Source organism: Gopherus evgoodei, chromosome 8 (assembly GCF_007399415.2).
Source record: "Gopherus evgoodei ecotype Sinaloan lineage chromosome 8, rGopEvg1_v1.p, whole genome shotgun sequence".
Lineage (NCBI taxonomy): Eukaryota > Metazoa > Chordata > Testudines > Testudinidae > Gopherus > Gopherus evgoodei.
Window position 1 is genome coordinate 93,901,025 of NC_044329.1, and position 17,439 is coordinate 93,918,463.

At 41.2% G+C, this 17,439-nt stretch overlaps 1 protein-coding gene across 3 annotated transcripts in view; it reads right to left on the reverse strand.

The window, feature by feature from the left end:
* PDE4B (phosphodiesterase 4B) overlaps nt 1-17,439 on the reverse strand; it is a 378,929-nt gene that overhangs the window by 84,100 nt on the left and 277,390 nt on the right. For all 3 annotated transcript variants that reach the window (XM_030572883.1, XM_030572884.1, XM_030572885.1), the window contains 4 exons: nt 9,540-9,734; nt 6,307-6,343; nt 6,067-6,137; nt 699-748 (listed from right to left, as the gene is read on the reverse strand). In XM_030572883.1, the coding sequence (XP_030428743.1) occupies nt 699-748; nt 6,067-6,137; nt 6,307-6,343; nt 9,540-9,734 (353 nt within the window). The remainder of the gene's footprint in view (nt 1-698; nt 749-6,066; nt 6,138-6,306; nt 6,344-9,539; nt 9,735-17,439) is intronic.

Genomic DNA, 17,439 nt, shown 5'->3' on the forward strand with positions numbered 1-17,439 from the left:
TTAGCTAGCTTCCAGTCATTGGGTACAGAAGGTGATTTAAAGGACAGGTTACAAACCATAGTTAATAGTTTCACAATTTCACATTTGAGTTCTTTCAGAACTCTTGGGTGAATGCCATCTGGTCCCAGTAAATTAATTAATAAGAAATAATTAATTAATAAGAATTAATTCAATCCACTGGCATGCATTCTCTCTCTTTGTCACTGAATAAAAGATTTTTTTAAAACACTCCAGAACATCCTAAGGAAGACAATAGTAATTTTGCCTGAAAAAGGTCTTCAGGATTTAACCTTTGATTTTAGCTCTTATGCAGTTCCAGTGGAAACAAACTCAAATTAAAACAAATGTAAAATATATAGCTATGTCTGAGCCTGTTTAAGTTTTGTCATATAGGGCCTGTCCAGGCCTATATAGAATAGGGAATCCTAAGGATAACAAATTAATTATCTTCTACAGCCGTGGCTTACCGCCCAAAATTACAATGTTCTTCTTGCACATAAAGGGTAAAAATAAGAACAAGATTATATATATAAAAAATATGGGTCTGATTACATATACCCAATTTACATCAGTGCGAGAGGAGAATCAGGCAAGATATCTTATAAAACAAGAGATCCCAGTTTTAACAGTATGATATATAACAAGGGGACATACAGTTTACTTTGAAACTTTCAAGTGATTACAAATCACATTCATACCTTGCAGGCTAACTCTGGAGACTGGTGGCTGACTTGCTGCTGGAGACCTCCTGTGGAGGAATAAAGAATAAAACATTTATACAGTATCATCAGTACAAACAATGTGGTTTGCCTTCTTCTTTAGGTATGAAATACCTTTCATGTTGACTAGAATCCCAAAACACTGCAAAGTGAAATTAGTGGTTGATGAACAATTTGGAATCTCTCTCTTTTTAATTTTAAAAAATTCACACATCTCATGCCTTCCAGCTACACATGCATAAATTATGAACAGAACACACGCCAGTTAGCGACAAAAAGATCAGTAACATCATCCCTCACTACCTTTGGCACAATCAGAAATGCACTGAAGATCAGCAAACTCAGGTTCTCTCCAACAAATGGGGGCACTGAACTCCTGAATCAAGATCTGTCTCTCGGGAAATACAAGCCTTATATGGCTTTAAAGATCACTTTCCACACTGTAAACTCCACCTGGAAGCAAATAAGGAGACAGTGCTGTCTTTGGAGCACGGGTGTAATGAGTTCCCTGAAGCTAAAAACACAACTGAGCTGCTTCATTCAGCTGCAGTTGTAGCTTCAGGCTCCCCAAGTAGGGCACATTACTGTAATCCAATCTGCAGGTCACAAAGATCTAGGTAGCTCTGGAGGTCACCAAGAGCTAGATGACCTGGCAAGGTTCATATTACAGCGAAATGGTGCAATCTTTTTCCGAAGTATGCATGGAAAAAGTCATTTTTAGCCAATGTCACCTAGCGCCCCAGAGGCAAGAAGGGACCAAATTAATCCCTACAACCAGAATTTCTGGAAGGCTCAGCACCCACAAAACAGGGTCAGATTTTCAAGAGCTCAGCTCCCATGTGGAAAATTTAAATATGCAACTAGACTCTCAGAAGAGTTCAGCATTTTGGGGAGTATGTTGGATGCTGAATTATTTTGAAAATCTGCCCCCCAACTGTCGGTGCTGAGCACTTGAAAATCTGACTCGAGTTCATTGGAAAATCTGGCCCCAAAACACAACCTCTTTGAAAAGGGGTAAATTCCTGTTAATTAAGAGGACAGTCACCATCTTTGTAAAATCGTCATAATTCTGCTTCCCCATGTAACCAGCACAACTCCATGTTATTTTCATCCTGGCCTCTATCACAACCTAGTGGTGGAAAGGCAAACCACCTAAGTTTGATAAAAAAGAGACCTACTGCTCTATAATACTGACCCATCCCGGATATAGAATTCAAGTTTATACTACAAAATTGCACCAGCCCAGTGTTCCTCCCTCTGAGCCAAAGGATATTTTGACAGGGAGGAGCACGGTCTGGATGCATTCTGCCTAGGTGTCGTTCTGTGCAGTTGTTTGGAAACTATGCAGGAAGTACACAGGTCCTGGGAAGTGAACACACACCATCACCAATTTGGAGTGTTTGACATATAATGTTTCAAGTGAATGAGTTCTACTTTAGCTGTGCAAATAATGATTTTCTATGGTTTATAACTCAGACCAGTCTGGGATTATATTCACAGTACAAGGAAAGACACCTCTCTGACTTCAAGGTTACCACGCCTGTGGAACTGCAGATTGCGACTCCAAACCTTTGAGATGCTACAGCGGTTCAAAAATGATCTGAAACTCTTTTTTAAAAACCTAACCAGAACTATCAATTTTTATCTACCGTCCCTCTGAAAATGGCTTGTTTAAAAATTTTAAACTTTAAAAAATTAAAAAAAAAGAAATAGCACCGAGGCAGACATAAAGCATGGGAAATTTTACTCTGGAAGATTAAAGTTTTCAAAGTTATATGCAAATGAAAGTGGGATACTGTGTCAGAAAATGTTAGAGAAACTGAATAGGTATCATCTAAAACAGACAATTTCAAGAGCAAAATTCCAAGGACCTACCAGATAGTACTTTTCAATGATACCGCCAACTAACCCAGAAATGATATTAATGGTGACTTCATACAAAGTGGCTATTTCAAAGCAGAACACAGAAACAAACGATCCCTTTGACTGGGGGGAAAATGTTCAGGGCAAGGGAGTTAGAAGAACATTTTACTTGGTTCCAATGCTTTCTACTCCACATTAGAGAAAAAAAACCTTAAAATGAAAATTAACATGCTGAGCACTTTAGATTTAAAATTAAGTTTATTGTACGTACTACTCCGGATTTTACTTGTAAATATATTTTCATCTGATATTATGTGTCGTTTTCAGTCATGTACTAATGAAACTGCCTCTCTAGCTTGTGTGTGTGTGTGCGTGTGTGTGTAAATAGAGAGAGAGAGAGAGAGAGAGAGAGAGGAGCAGTTTCTTTAATAAATGACTGAAAATGATATCGGTTGATCCTACAGATCAGTCAAATGTGACTAATGGGTCTGGTCTGAAACAGCATACTGTGCTTCTAATAAAAGGCTGGGAAATCCAGAGTGGCAAACTGGATGATAACTCATCTTTTTAAAATGATAGTTTATAAATATTATTTCTTCCTCCCTCCTAGTTACCCTTTTTTTTTTCCTGTTTATCATGCCAGATAGGGTTATTAAGCTAGGGACGGCATTGCAGACAGATGAAGAGTTAGCTCAGTCAGGGGCAGAGAGTAGGTGGGATCCGAGGTCAGTCCCAGGAGCACTATCCAGTGCATGGTTCTCTCTTTCTGAAAACACTAGTGTGCAGCATCACTTCCTCTTGCTCCCCGGACTTTCCCACAAATCACTCAAGTCCATCAGTTGCCCCTTCAAAATTGCTCACCATCACTAAGCATTCCCCTCTGTCCCAAATATATCCAGCCCCTCTCTCTCTGGAGATTCTGCCCCACCAAGAACCAGCGGGTTCTTCTCTCCCATTCTCCCTGAGGCCAGGGGCTTTCTCGTCCCCCCTCCTCAAGGCTGGCATTCTGGGAAAAGGCTTGTTCTTTGCCTCCTAGGCAGGGAAAAAGGAAAGGAGAGGAGGGCCTGGGGGCAGCCTGTGATAGCCTAGAATGCAGGTCCCAGAGCTCAGGCCTCTCACTGTACATACCTCCCCATCCTCTCAAAGACCAAGCTCTTTCCAGGGGCAGCATTAAATAATGGACAGGTCCAAGGTAGGATGGGGAGAGAAAAACAGTCCCCTGTGCTGGAAGAATCACACTGGTGCTCTCTGCTGTTGCTGCTGGAAACTGCAAGCAAAAGCTTAAAAAAATAAAAAAATTAGGCTATGCAGGCTTACTGAGGGCTTGTCTACATCAGAAAGTTGCAGCGCTGGTGAGGGAGTTACAGCGCTGCAACTTAGGAGGTGTACACATCTGCAGGGCACCACCAGCGCTGCAACTCCCTGTTTGCAGCGCTGGCCGTACTCCCGTTTTGTCTCGGGTGTAGAGGATCCAGCGCTGGTGATCCAGCGCTGGTAATCAAGTATAGACACTTACCAGCGCTTTTCTTGACCTCCGTGGAATAAGCAGGTATCCCAGCATACCTGAGGAAGCCTCTGGTAATCAAGCTGGTCTCCTTCCCCGGCTTGCTCTCGCGTTCCCCGAACCCCGAGCAAGCAGGTCTCCTTCCCTGAGGTTTGCAGGGTGGTTCGGGGAACGCGAGAGCAAACCGCGGCGAAGCTGGTCTCCTTTCCCGGTTTGCTCTCTCGTTCCCCGAACCCCCGAGGAAGCAGGTCTCCTTCCCTGCGGTTTGCAGGGTGGTTCGGGGAACGCGAGAGCAAACCGCGGCGAAGCTGGTCTCCTTTCCCGGTTTGCTCTCTCGTTCCCCGAACTCCCGAGCAAGCAGGTCTCCTTCCCTGCGGTTTGCAGGGTGGTTCGGGGAACGCGAGAGCAAACTGCGGCGAAGCTGGTCTCCTTTCCCAGTTTGCTCTCTCGTTCCCCGAACCCCCGAGCAAGCAGGTCTCCTTCCCTGAGGTTTGCTGGGTGGTTCCGGGAACGCGAGAGCAAACCGCGGCGAAGCTGGTCTCCTTTCCCGGTTTGCTCTCTCGTTCCCCGAACCCCCATTGAAGCCGCCCAACAGCGCTGCAGTGTGGCCACATCTAACACCACTTGCAGCGCTGGTTGCTGTAAGTGTGGCCACTCTGCAGCGCTGGCCCTATACAGCTGTACTAATACAGCTGTAACAACCAGCGCTGCAAAATTTTAGATGTAGACATGGCCTGAGATATCTTTCTAGGCTCAGCACAGGATGATGTGCCACCCGTCCCCTTTCCTGGGAATTACTCTATCTTCAGCCACTCTGTGCCCTCGCTCCAGCCTGACCAAAGAGCAGCAGTACCCTGGCTTTTCTGCCTTCCCCCTACTTCCCTACTGGAATGGACAGTTAATATTATTTGGGCTGCTCTGCTCCTGAATCCTTTCTTCCCCCTCTTAAAGGAGAAGTGGCTCCTGGGCTGCTGTGTTCCAAGGCTGTTCTCTTCACACACACACAAAGGGCCATCAGCTCCAGCTGCTCCATCACCTGACCCCATTCAGCACAGTCACCTGGTTCTAATTTCTACTCTCTCTGAGAGCCAATGCATTGTTTTCAGATGAAGAGAGGCAGTGATGGCAGCAGGCAGGTTTGGGAAAGGGGAAGAAATGAAAATAAAAGGGAAGGAATCAACTGATCTGCAAGAACGGATGGAGCAGGAATGACCAATGATGGGACACAAAGAAGAAGAACAAAACTTGCAAAGGTGCTGATAAACTTTCTATTTGCATTCCGATTTTAGAGACTTATCTGCCCAAGAAAGGAGAATTCTTTGCATTTTGTTCACCATTAATTATAATCAAATTTTCCGGTTTTGAAATATCAATATTCATATACAATCAATACTAGGAAATGTAAATGCCATAATAAAATATATCTCCAAATGTACTGCCAGTAATTTTCTCATCCTGAGATTTATATTTGTACAACTTTATTTGACATAAATTACAGTGAAGTTTGCCATCTAGTAGCTAAGTTCTGAAGTAACATACAAATGAGCTAACGGGTAATTTTCTAAATGTTAGAACATACTTATGCCTCTGCATTAGATACTCTCACAATGGGCCAATTTTCCAGCACTAATCTTCATTTTTGCATATGCACTGAATAACAAGCACAAATATTAGTAGTTAGACATATTATTAGTAGTAATTATGTTTATTACGGTAATGCCTGGAGACCAACCAAGAATTTGGGTCCCCCTGCACCAGGCAAACAAAGAGTAATAGACAGTCCCAAACCAAAAAGGTTATGATCTAAATATGAATACTTTTTTTGAAGTTCATCCCATGGACAAAACTAGACACAGTTCTTAGCAGGTGGAAAATTGTGCCTGAACAAATGGAAACTGGATTGAATTCAGATTGAAAATCTGGCCCAACATGTATATACTGTATTTAAAAACAAATTTAAATTAAAAGCAGAAAGCTTACTTGTTTGATGTTCCATGCAAATTTGTCAATAACGTAAAGTTATTTCTCACACTTCGTAAACTTGCCAGGACCTAAAGTAAACAAAAACATGTAATATTTAAAAAAATTTTTTACAAACATGCAAATTTTCTCTCTCTCTCTCTCTCTCTCAATATAAGAGCATAGATGCTGAACGGCAACTTTCTATTCCATTCAATTTATCAATTTATAGTATAAACAAAGAGACTATTTGAAATTTACCTGTGCAAAAGGTGTAACAATCAAGTCATCTCCATGTCTAAAATAAATGAAAAAAAAAAGTGTGACTCGTATGTCAGAGAATAATTATCAGTATTTTAGTACAGTACACACACATACTCATCAAATTGTATGATGTAAAAATTCTGCAAGGAATGTAATCACTAATGTACAGTCAACCAAACCAAGCATTATGGTAGCCTTGTATTTTATGCTGCAACTTTTGCTTGCTAGCAAATGGATGTATCTACTAAAGTGGGTGGGCACCCATTCAGTGCACACAAACACAATATCTGCATATTCAGCTTGGGAAGCTGGGTACCCAACTGCCTGACTTGTGTAAGCAAAACCCAAGGCTGGAACTAAAAACTGGCTCCTTAGTATTTATGAGCAAATATAACTATTTATATCAAATACAGTTTAATTTCAAATCGGAAAAAGAGCATTTTACAATGCAATGTTTTCTCATATAGGCCCACTATTCAAAAATAAAGCTTTACTACACATACTGTTTCTTTAAATTACAGAAAAGGTTGCTCCTGATGGAAAAGTCCCCTAGTCACTGTGCACATTCATAGACAAAAAACAACTGAAGCTGGAACAACTGCTCAGTTTTGGTAACACAAGGCAATAAATGCCAGGAAACTCAAGGTTAAGGTGGCTCACTCATACTGTGATGGAAAAAAAAGCATAACAGTCTGAGTAAAGGTTATCTTTGAATTTCCTGGCTTTTGTTGATTCGTGTCACAGCCTTCAATGTTATTTAAACATTGTTACTTGTCTGTGGATTTTCATCATGGAAGATTAGAGAATATGCACTGTGCAAAATGCATTACTACCTTTGGTGGTGGAGGGGTTGGTAAATATTATATATTTGTATTTATAATCAACTAAATATGTACTGAGAATTTTATTCGAGTACATATCATACAAAGCTTTTATAGTACACATACTTTAGTATGCAGATTTGCATTGGTTGACCTTAGCCATTACAACAAATCCTTTTGCTTCAGCAGATAATTTTTGTCAAATGTAAAACATATTATTATAATATATTATTTACATAATTTAGAGATGTTACAGTCTCTTATGTAAACATTTGCTAAGTGCTAACTAGAGCTAGAGATTTTTGGTAGGTATTTCTCACGATAGCTGGACCATCTTGCTAACTTTTAGATTTCTATTACACTATAAAATATTTATAATTCATATAATATACAATAATCTATTTAACTTTGTTTTTAGAGGAAAAAGACAAATTTTGAATTTAATGGAGAATAACTGCTGTTCTTAATTTGTAAATTTATTTGCTCTCACATTAAGAGCCCATGCCTGACATTTTGAATTTATACATGTTCCTGATAAGAATGTTAGATATAAGTGATGTTATTTTTTGAGGTCATGGCATTTATACATAATTTCCTATGTGTGCATTAATACCAATTTTTTAGGACTGAATAGGGCTTAATTCTGCTCTAAAATAAGCAATAGGTTAATATTTAAAAAAGAAATAGAGGCCCAATCCCTTTAATTAATTTTGAAACTTTTGCCTCTAAGGTTTGTATAGTCCCTCTGCTAGTAATTACTATGGTACTCCACAAGGCCCTTTAGAAATGTTTATAAAAATTCTATAAACTTCCATTAAAATTCTACAGAAGTCTGAGAGATCCTTCACACTCATGAAAAACAAAAACACACTATAATCCATTATACTTTACCTATTTACTGTCTCCCATTTCTAATTATGAGACCATTTCTTATGAAACCACCACCTATTTTATAAATTAATGCCAATTGGTAACTGGATATAGACATTGCGTTCAAGGTCAGCAGATCCAATCTCGTCTTCAATAACCACCATTGGGGGCTGCTTAAGTGACCCATTAAATGAGTTAACGGTCTCAAACAGGAGCTCTATCATAAAACCTGCCTTCATGGTCGGCCCTAGTTGCACACCTTAGGTAGTCTCTGTAACGAGACTAAAAACTGATTAGACATGAAGAATGAACTACCCTCCAGTAGCTGAACTGCCTTGAGACAGTTCCTGCTGGTCATGGGAAGATGAGGAGAGCTGCATGGGGAAACTGGGACTGCAGCAGCCTCTTGTTCCATCTGATCTATAGAAAAAATCTTCAATTTCTGGCACCTTTCCTCAGAATTAAATTCACTTGAAAAATTATCTCATTTTTTTCCCTCCATAAAATGTTATGAATATTGATGTCTTTGCCCAATAAGAGGCATTCAGTTGCTGGAATATAACTACTGGCACATAGATTTGGTTACCTGCCTTCATTTAAAAGCATGGAAAGCGTGTCTAATGAGGCCAGTTTCTCCACTCTCATGTGGTATCCTATCAAGCCACCAAGAAAAAGGCAACAGAAAAAAGTTAAAATGTGCACTTTAAACTAAAAGACTGCAAATCAAGTAAACCTATTTAATCTACATGACCAGGGGCGGCTCCAGGCACCAGCGCAGCAAGCGCGTAACTGGGGCAGCAAGCTGGAGGGTGGGGGTGGGAAGGGGTGCGGCATGCCGGTCACCGTGAGGGGGGCAGTCAGGCTGCCTTCGGCAACGTTTCTGCGGAAGGTCCACCAGTCCCCCGGTTTCGGTGGCAATTTGGTGGCAGGTACACTGAAGGCGCAGAACCGGGAGATCACCCGCAGAAACACTAAATACGCATGACCAAAGGCTGCCAGACTGCCGTGCTTGGAGTGGCAAAAAACATCGAGCTGCCCCTGTACATGACATATTTTTTACCAATCCTATCTATCCATCCATCCATGGTCACTGTATTATATTAACCATACATTATAAAAAAACTAAATATCATGTAAAAACATAAGAATGTATTTAAAATATGAAGTAAGTGATTTAGATAATTTGGCTGAAAATAACAATGAACCTCATCTATTAAAAAAAGAACCAATTTTTATACAAGTAACATGTAAAGGCACTACAACAATGATGCTATTTCAGAACGCTGATGTGCAATGCTCTTCTACGAGCTGGGAAACATTTATTTAATAGGCTAAAACATTGAGTCTTGTGAGCACATGGCTGGGGGTCATGAACTCCTGATTTGGCCTGGGTTGTTTAATAAAAACCCCTTTGCCTCAGGTTCTCTCTCTGTAAAATATATAATTACCTCTTTGGGGTATTATGAAGATTACAGAGATGTTTGTAAAGTGCTTGGTCTCATTACTGTGATGAATGATGTAAACTGGATTCATACTCACTGTTCACTTGGAAGAGAGGAGTTCCTGGACATAGTCTTTGGTGATAAGTCATAATCACTGTCTGATCTGTAAAGAAATGACTCCCGGCGCTGGCTGTGGCCTGGAAAAGTGGTATGCAATACAAGTCCTGAAGAAGAGCTGGCCTGGGGGTCCAACGGGCTGCGACCTGGTGACGGGCCATTTTCCACATCAAAGCTATGAACAAAACACATATTGTCTCATGCACATTTGCTGATATGTATTTTCAGAGTATAGCATAAAACTTTCAAATACAGGAGGCAGAGTTTTGCATTTATTTTTGAGGTTTCAACCTGTGGCAAGGCTTGTTGTCTTCAGCACAGATGTATTAAAGAAAGCAAGAGGATTCAGGACTACACCCGGTCCTGCACCAGCAAAAGGGCTCCTGAACTCTCTGAGTGACTGCTATTGCTCCAGCACTCCAAATTCACTCACAAATACACTTTTGCTGACATAAGGCATAATTTTGCCCTAAGTTAACACAGCTCCTTCCTATACTGTACATATTTTCTCTTTCTACGTCTGACCTTTTCTGAGCTCAACATACCATACAGAGCTGCTAGGTTACTTCTCCGGGCCCCGTGGTTTTCCTCGATCCTCTCTCCAGGGTTACACTTGTGATAAAGGCAGGAGCGGCGCCAGGGTTTTTGGCGCCCTAAGCGCAGGGCCGGCTCGCCGGTCCCGCGGCTCCTGTCAACCGCCCACAGATGTTCCTGAGAACAGTCCGCTGGTCCCGCGGCTTTGGTGGACCGGAGCTGCGTGACCAGCGGACCCTCCACAGGCACGCCTGCGGGAAGTTCACCGGAGCAGTCTGCCGCCCTCCCAAATCCTGGTGTGCTAGACGACTGCCTAGGTCGCCTAAATGGAAGCGCCGGCCCTGGATAAAGGTCAACTCCCTCTTACTAATCTCAATTAGCTGAGCCCCAGTGACGATCCTCACAATGTTAACATAGAATAATGTAGATGAAATGCACGCAATTCAGTAGACATCCTTGAACAGCATTACTGAACAAGCTAGTCCAGGCCCAGCTTTAATAGCCGTGTCCAGTATGAGCTAACAGACTGTTTTCAAAGTTTAACATGGATGCACATAAAATAGTTGACTTCAGAATGGTACCAAATGTACTGTAAGGGAATATGTACCAGGAAAGCCTGAAATCGCTAAATACCAATCCCACCATACTCATTTGAAGGTACAAATATGGCTAAGGACTTGAAGAACTACGCTATCCATATGCAGTGCAATATTTCCCTTTAGAATGCATGCAGCTCAGCTCAGCAACTGTAATCCGCGCTGCAGCCAACCACAGACATCAGTCAGAGTTACGTATCCTCAACAATTCTGGAAGTCAGGTCACCTGTTTAGGTGCCTAATTTCAGGCAACCAAGTTTGAAGATTGTGACCTGTACTTTCAAATACATTTCACAGCATAAACATTGTGAGAAATACTTCTTTAGCTCATCCACTTTCAAACTGCTAGGTTGAGCAAAATGGAGTTTGTTTTTTATGTAAAATCTTCTGTCACTGTTTCCATTATACACCCACTTTCTTATGGGTTTATAACTTGGCTGTTGCAGCATGTGGTTGAAGTCACTTTGGACATTTTAGTAGGAGACACCCCTCATAAAGTCCCAAAATAAGCAGGTTGGCCTGTTTTGGTTGGGTTTTTGGAACCCATCTGACTGATGTAAATACCATCTGTGCTGCAATATCCAAGCAAAACCAAATGAATTAAGGATAAACTCAGACTGTATTTTCTTGCTTTTTTAAGTTTATGTCAAACCCTGATTGTTATTATACAGCTAAATTGTGTTCCTCTTATATACAAATAGTCCCATTGAAATCAATGGCCATGACTATGATTTGAGACAGAGTAACTGTACTGTTTATTAATGCGGGTGTCAGTTTTGGGTCTATATTTTTATTTATTTGCAGTGTTTGTTTTGGCTACTTTAGTGTCCTGCAATTTCCTAGATCATTCTTTTTTAAAGGTTTACTTCAATTGTGACTGCAGAAATTTGAGTACACACCAGTTGTTCCATTGGCAATGAAATAAACACAAACGTTAAAATAAATATGTATAATGCTATGCACAACTGAAACAGGAATCATGGATAGGAAGTAATAACGGGTGCATGTAACTGATCCCATAGTTCATGAAAAAGGAGGCATGGATTCTATTAAAAAAAGTGCCCCTTTCTGGTTTTTCAGTATTTATTTCATAAAACTGATTCTTGAAAAATTTGATCAGTGTTTTATAACTGGTGTTCAGTTTAAACTAAAAAAGTGGTATCTCCAATTGTAAGCTATAATATTGTAGACAGAATAATTGTAAACCAATCTGGTTCACCAAAGCCACTACCCTCTCCTCATTCAGGAAATGAGTAAACAATAATAATAATTGTTTTAAAAAACATTTATTTTAACTACCTTGCCTAAACTGAGTACCTGGAGGATTTCCTCACTGTAATGCCAGTCTTCCTCCTCCTTCCCTTCCAGCTGGCTGCTACCTACAATTGTCCTATCTAATGATGCACCGTAAGGGTCTTTTGGGTGGGGAGCTCATTTATCTATTTGTCTTGCAAAATGCACAACATGCTCTTGACATCTGTAAAAAAATAAATAAATAGTAAGCGAGACATTGCTGAGCTACTGCACAGGAAGGCTGATCAGATGTGCCAACCTGTTATACAATGGGGCATGAGGTCACTGTTAACGTTGTGCATTAGACTGTGAGTTGGATGAAGTTCAGGGTGTGTAATTCTTTTCGTGACTGTTGAAATTGGAAGTGAAACCCTTATAGGCTGTGTGGGTGCATCACTGACAGCATTGCAGGCAATGCGAAGGTGGCAAGGAACACAGGAGACTTTTCCCTTCACTTCTTATTTTAAGGCTTTATTAAACATGTTATTTCCTCTGTCTGGAGGGTTTGAGTTACGCCTGAAAGCAACCTTAATTTCCAACAACTGAGGAGAGGCATTGCTGAGATACGACACAGGAAGGTTGGTGAAGTATGCAAGGAAGACAGCAAAGCTACATATGCCTAAGGGACCCAAGGATTTTAAAAAAGGCTTTTTGAAGAAAATCAGTGACTATGGTTTTAATATTTTCTCTCTTTGTGAGCTAAGTTATGCATTTGGAAGCATCACCCTTACAAACTGTATGGAAATTTTTTTTTTTTTGTGCAGCTGGATAGGCAAAGAAATCCCAGTGCAAGCCAGGCTACTTGAGAGGTCTTTCAGAGAGAGAATAAGAATCTTACAGTACAGAAATGAACTGTTATTAGAGACAGGATGATCAGGATCAACCAAAAAATTCAGGATCTCAACAACCTCCTCCAAAACTTGCTACAGCCCTATTTCCATCATGGGCTGAATAAAAACTATAGATCCAAGCATCCTCAAGCTTTTAGGCAAGCCAGATTCAGATCTGGACATCTGCTTAAATCTGAACTTCATGGCTTCAGCCTTTTTCTAATTGTTATGATATTCACAGCAATCCAACAGCTGAGCAAAAGCGCAGAGAGTTACTGTGGTGACCCATACTACCATCCCCTTCCAAACACCAGGCACCAAGCATATACTTAAGTGTTACTTTTTGCACAAACACTTCATCTGCTCATAGATTAAAATTAGAATTCTTTTTCTTGACAAGCAGTGAGTAACAATGTTACCCCCAAGCTGTTATCTAACAGAATAGGGTGTGACTACAGCAACTCGCCTTGAAACAGCAGTAGCAGCCAAAGCATCAGAAATATATGCTGCCTACTCCAGTGCGGCAATTCGTGCCAGAAACATTTTTGAAGAACTATTTAATATACCAAAAACCATGTATTTATTCATAAAAGAACAACTGATAAAGTATCAGTAGCAATACATTGTGCACGGAGAACTGGGCAGGTGAAACATAAATATACCATTATGTACATTTGTATTTGGGTTCACATTTTCCAGTTTCAATGCTTCTAGAAACCACATATTGGGCTGGAAAAATACAAGACCAGATCATCTTCTAGCCTTTCAGTTCCTTGAAGCTTGATATACAAGTTATTTGGCCCAAGATTTATTCTGGCAAGTAAATGACTCCTTAAGGCATTACAAAATGATAAACACAAAAAACAATATTAAGATATGTGACGTGGTTAAGGTTCCTATGAAAGCCAAACTCACAGCACTAGTTTATACAGTATGCAATGAAGGAGATTCCTATAAACACCATGCTATATTATGGCACTTAACAATATAATTGCTTAAGCACATCTACAAAATGATATATAGCTGAATAAATATCAGTGTTTTCTTTTATGAATGACTCAGTACATATCCTTATTTGTGCATAGAAAATCAATAGAAAAAGCTCAGCTCAATAACAATGGTATTTACAGACATCTAGCTAAAAGACACACATACTCTAATTATAATATTTGATCATACAGGACTCTTCAATCTAGCAGACAAAGATATAACAAGATCCAGTAGCTGGAAGTTGAAGCTAGCCAAAGTCATAAGAACAGCCCTACTGGGTCAGACCAAAGATCCATCTAGCCCAGTATCCTGTTTTCTGACAGTGGCCAGTGCCAGGTGCCCTAGAAGGAATGAATAGAACAGGTAATCATCAAGAGATCCAACACCTGTCGCTCATTCCCAGCTTCCGGCAAAGAGTTTAGAAAGACAAGAAAATAAAATGGAGACTGAAGTTCCCACTAGGGTAACATACTGGTGCGTGGATTATGTTCACATAACTGTGCATTTTGGCACTTGCACTTAAAGTAGAGAGACAAGACCCCATCACCATTGTGCCCATGCACAAGCTGGTCCAGTCAGATTCCACAGTGATGCCTTATAGGTATCAAACCTTCCTCACAAAGACCCTGGGGATGGAGATGTCCTGGTAACTCTGGGGCACTCAGCACTCAATGTGCTGCCATCACAGATGTCACAAACCTAACTCTGGTCCCACCATATACGCTGCATTGGAACAGGTCTGGGACCCCCACCTCCCCATGAAACACTTGCGACATCCTCTCAAGTTAGGACCCATCCCCAACACACACACACAGACTCCAACAGGGCTAAGACACGCACCCTCGCATTGCCCCCCACTGCCCAGGACTCAGACGATCTTTCCCCAAATTGCATTAGGACAGATGTGAGCCCCCTCCCCCATTGCAGTGGGACAGGCCTAGGACCCCGACCCTCCCCCCCCGCATTTGCACAGGCCTGAGCCCCCCGCCCCCTGGGGACAGGCCTGGGACCCCCAAACCTCTCTCTCCATGGTCCCCATGGCAGAGCTCACCACCTGCTCACTCAGCTCAAAGAGGCTGGGGGGCTCCCAGTAGTGGCTTCTCCCTCCACTCAGGCCTCCATGGCAGCCACTGCCCTCACTCAGACGAGCACCCTAGGGACGGGAGCTCTGTGCAGTGCTGCCATCCTGGTCATATTAGAAATGAGGTGCTAATTTTTAACAGTGATGGTGATTAAACACTGGAACAATTTACCACGGTTTATGGTGGATTCTCCATCACTGGCAATTTTTAAATCGAGATTGGATTTTTTCTCAAATATCTTTTCTAGTTCAAACAGGAATTAATTCAGAAAAGCCCTATGGCCTTTGGTTTTACAGGTGATCACTTTAGATGATCACTGGGACCTTTCTGGCTTTATAATCTATGGTAAAATAGGCAGTTGTTAACTACTGACTTATGTAAACTACAAAGTCTATATGGAAGAAAATAACTGAAAAGCAAAGCCTGAATTGCTGACCTATTAAAAAGGTTAGGGCACATTCCTACTGTAGAAAGACTTATTGAGACAAACGGCATTTTTATAATCCCTGAGGCCTTTTTATTTTTAAAGAAACAGACACAGCTGTGCAATTCAGGAACCAGCATGAATCATCAACCAGACATCAGTTGGGCTGAGTACATTCCAGAGATCATTGAACAACAGCAGAAATAATAGATCAAAAGGGAAACTCCACGGACACTGCTAGTCATCAAAGAGTAAGATCGACATGAAAACGAAATCAAGAATGTATCCAGACTAGAAATAAGAAAAAGAGAAGAATTTTACCACATCCTGTGAACTGCTGTTCCATCAGGGCCAATCCTGGCCATTACGTGGGTCCACACTTGGGAGGGAGAAACCCCTTCTCACCCTACAACTCCATAAGGGCCAGGCAGAATTGCAGCCTTTGCATCTGAGGGAGCACAGAGCCTACTGTCCTGGCATGCCCCCCACCCCCAAAAGAGTGAGATGGAACATAGAGGAGGCAATGGCACAGCTCCCCTATACACTAACCCAAGGAGCTAGCTGGCCACACTGGAGCAGCAAGTGGAAACCCCAAAAGCAATGTGTGCATTACTTCTGCAATGCCATAGAGTCCTGAGATAAGATAGAATGGCTGCTTGTGCTCTCTTTGGGGCAATGTGGCTGTGCCATTAGATCCATTCAAGCCCTTTATATTTACTCTGTCTTACTAAGGAAACTCTCAGGAGTCATTAGGGAATATTGGGTATGCAGGGAACACAGAATTAAAAGGGACCTGGTATTCTTCTATGGATGCAAAATGCTATATAAAAAGCTAAGTACTGTTATTATTATCACAAAATATTCTCATTTATATTAGAGAAATATCTTGAATAAAATAATAATAAAGTAAAAATAATAATAGAACTAGGGAAGCTTTTTGCCTTATGTTTGTATTTAGTAACATATTTTAACAAGAGGCACTGCATTCTCCCTCAGTCCTTCTGCATTTCAAGCCCTAATAAAACCATAACAAACAGTCAGAACAGAGACAGCCAGTAGATGGCACAGGTTAGCAGCAGCTTGCTTAGACAACTGCTGATTGAGGCACTTGCTTCAATCACAGATGCAAAAACTATTAATGCAACAAATCAATAAACAAAGGAAAAACTCAGTGAAATGCCAAGAAAAATTCTGCTTGAATGTAAAATACAACTAAGTCCTATACACCGTGCTGGAAAACACAACAGAATTAATAAAAAAAATAAACCCACAATTTGCCCACATTCTGCTCTTTTACATAGTGGAACCCCACTGAATTCAAAGTGATTGCACTGACCTAATTTAGGGGGCAAATCCAATTAGTACCTTCATAGCCAAAGAGATTTCCTGGGGAGAAGGACTGGTATGTTTCCTATTGTACAGGATTTGAGATGAGGAGGGTCTGCTCTATTAGGTGGGAGGGGTCAGAGGATCCATGGCTCAGTAGATCCTCCTGTCCTCCCTCAAGGTCACCTTGGGGCAGCAAAGAGCCATTAGGGAGAAGTAACTGACCCAGAGTGGCTGCAGAGCTACTCCACAGTCTCTCTCACGTGATCCCTGCAGAAATGTCCATAAGAACAAAAGAATGGCCACACTGGGTCAGACCAAAGGTCCATCTAGCCCAGTATCCTGTCTTCTGACACTGGCCAATGCCAGAGGCCCCAGAGGGAATGAACAGAACAGGTAAGCATCAAGTGATCCATTCCCTGTCTCCCATTCCTTCTGGCAAACAGAGGTTAAGGGACATCATCCCTGTGCATCCTGGCTAATAGCCATTGATGGACCTGTCCTCCATGAATGTATCTAGTTCTTTTTTGAACCCTGTTATAGTCTTGGCCTTCACAACACCCTGTCAAAGAGTTCCAGAGGTTGACTGTGCATTGTATGAAGAAATACTTTGTTTTGTTTTAAACCTGCTGCCTATTAATTTCATTTGATGACCCCTAGTTCTTGTGTTTTCAGAAGGAATAAATAACACTTCCTTATTTTCTTTCTCCACACCAGTCATGATTTTATAGACCTCTATCATATCCCCCCTTAGTCGTCTCTTTTCCAAGTGGAAAAGTCTTATTAATCTCTCCTCATATGGAAG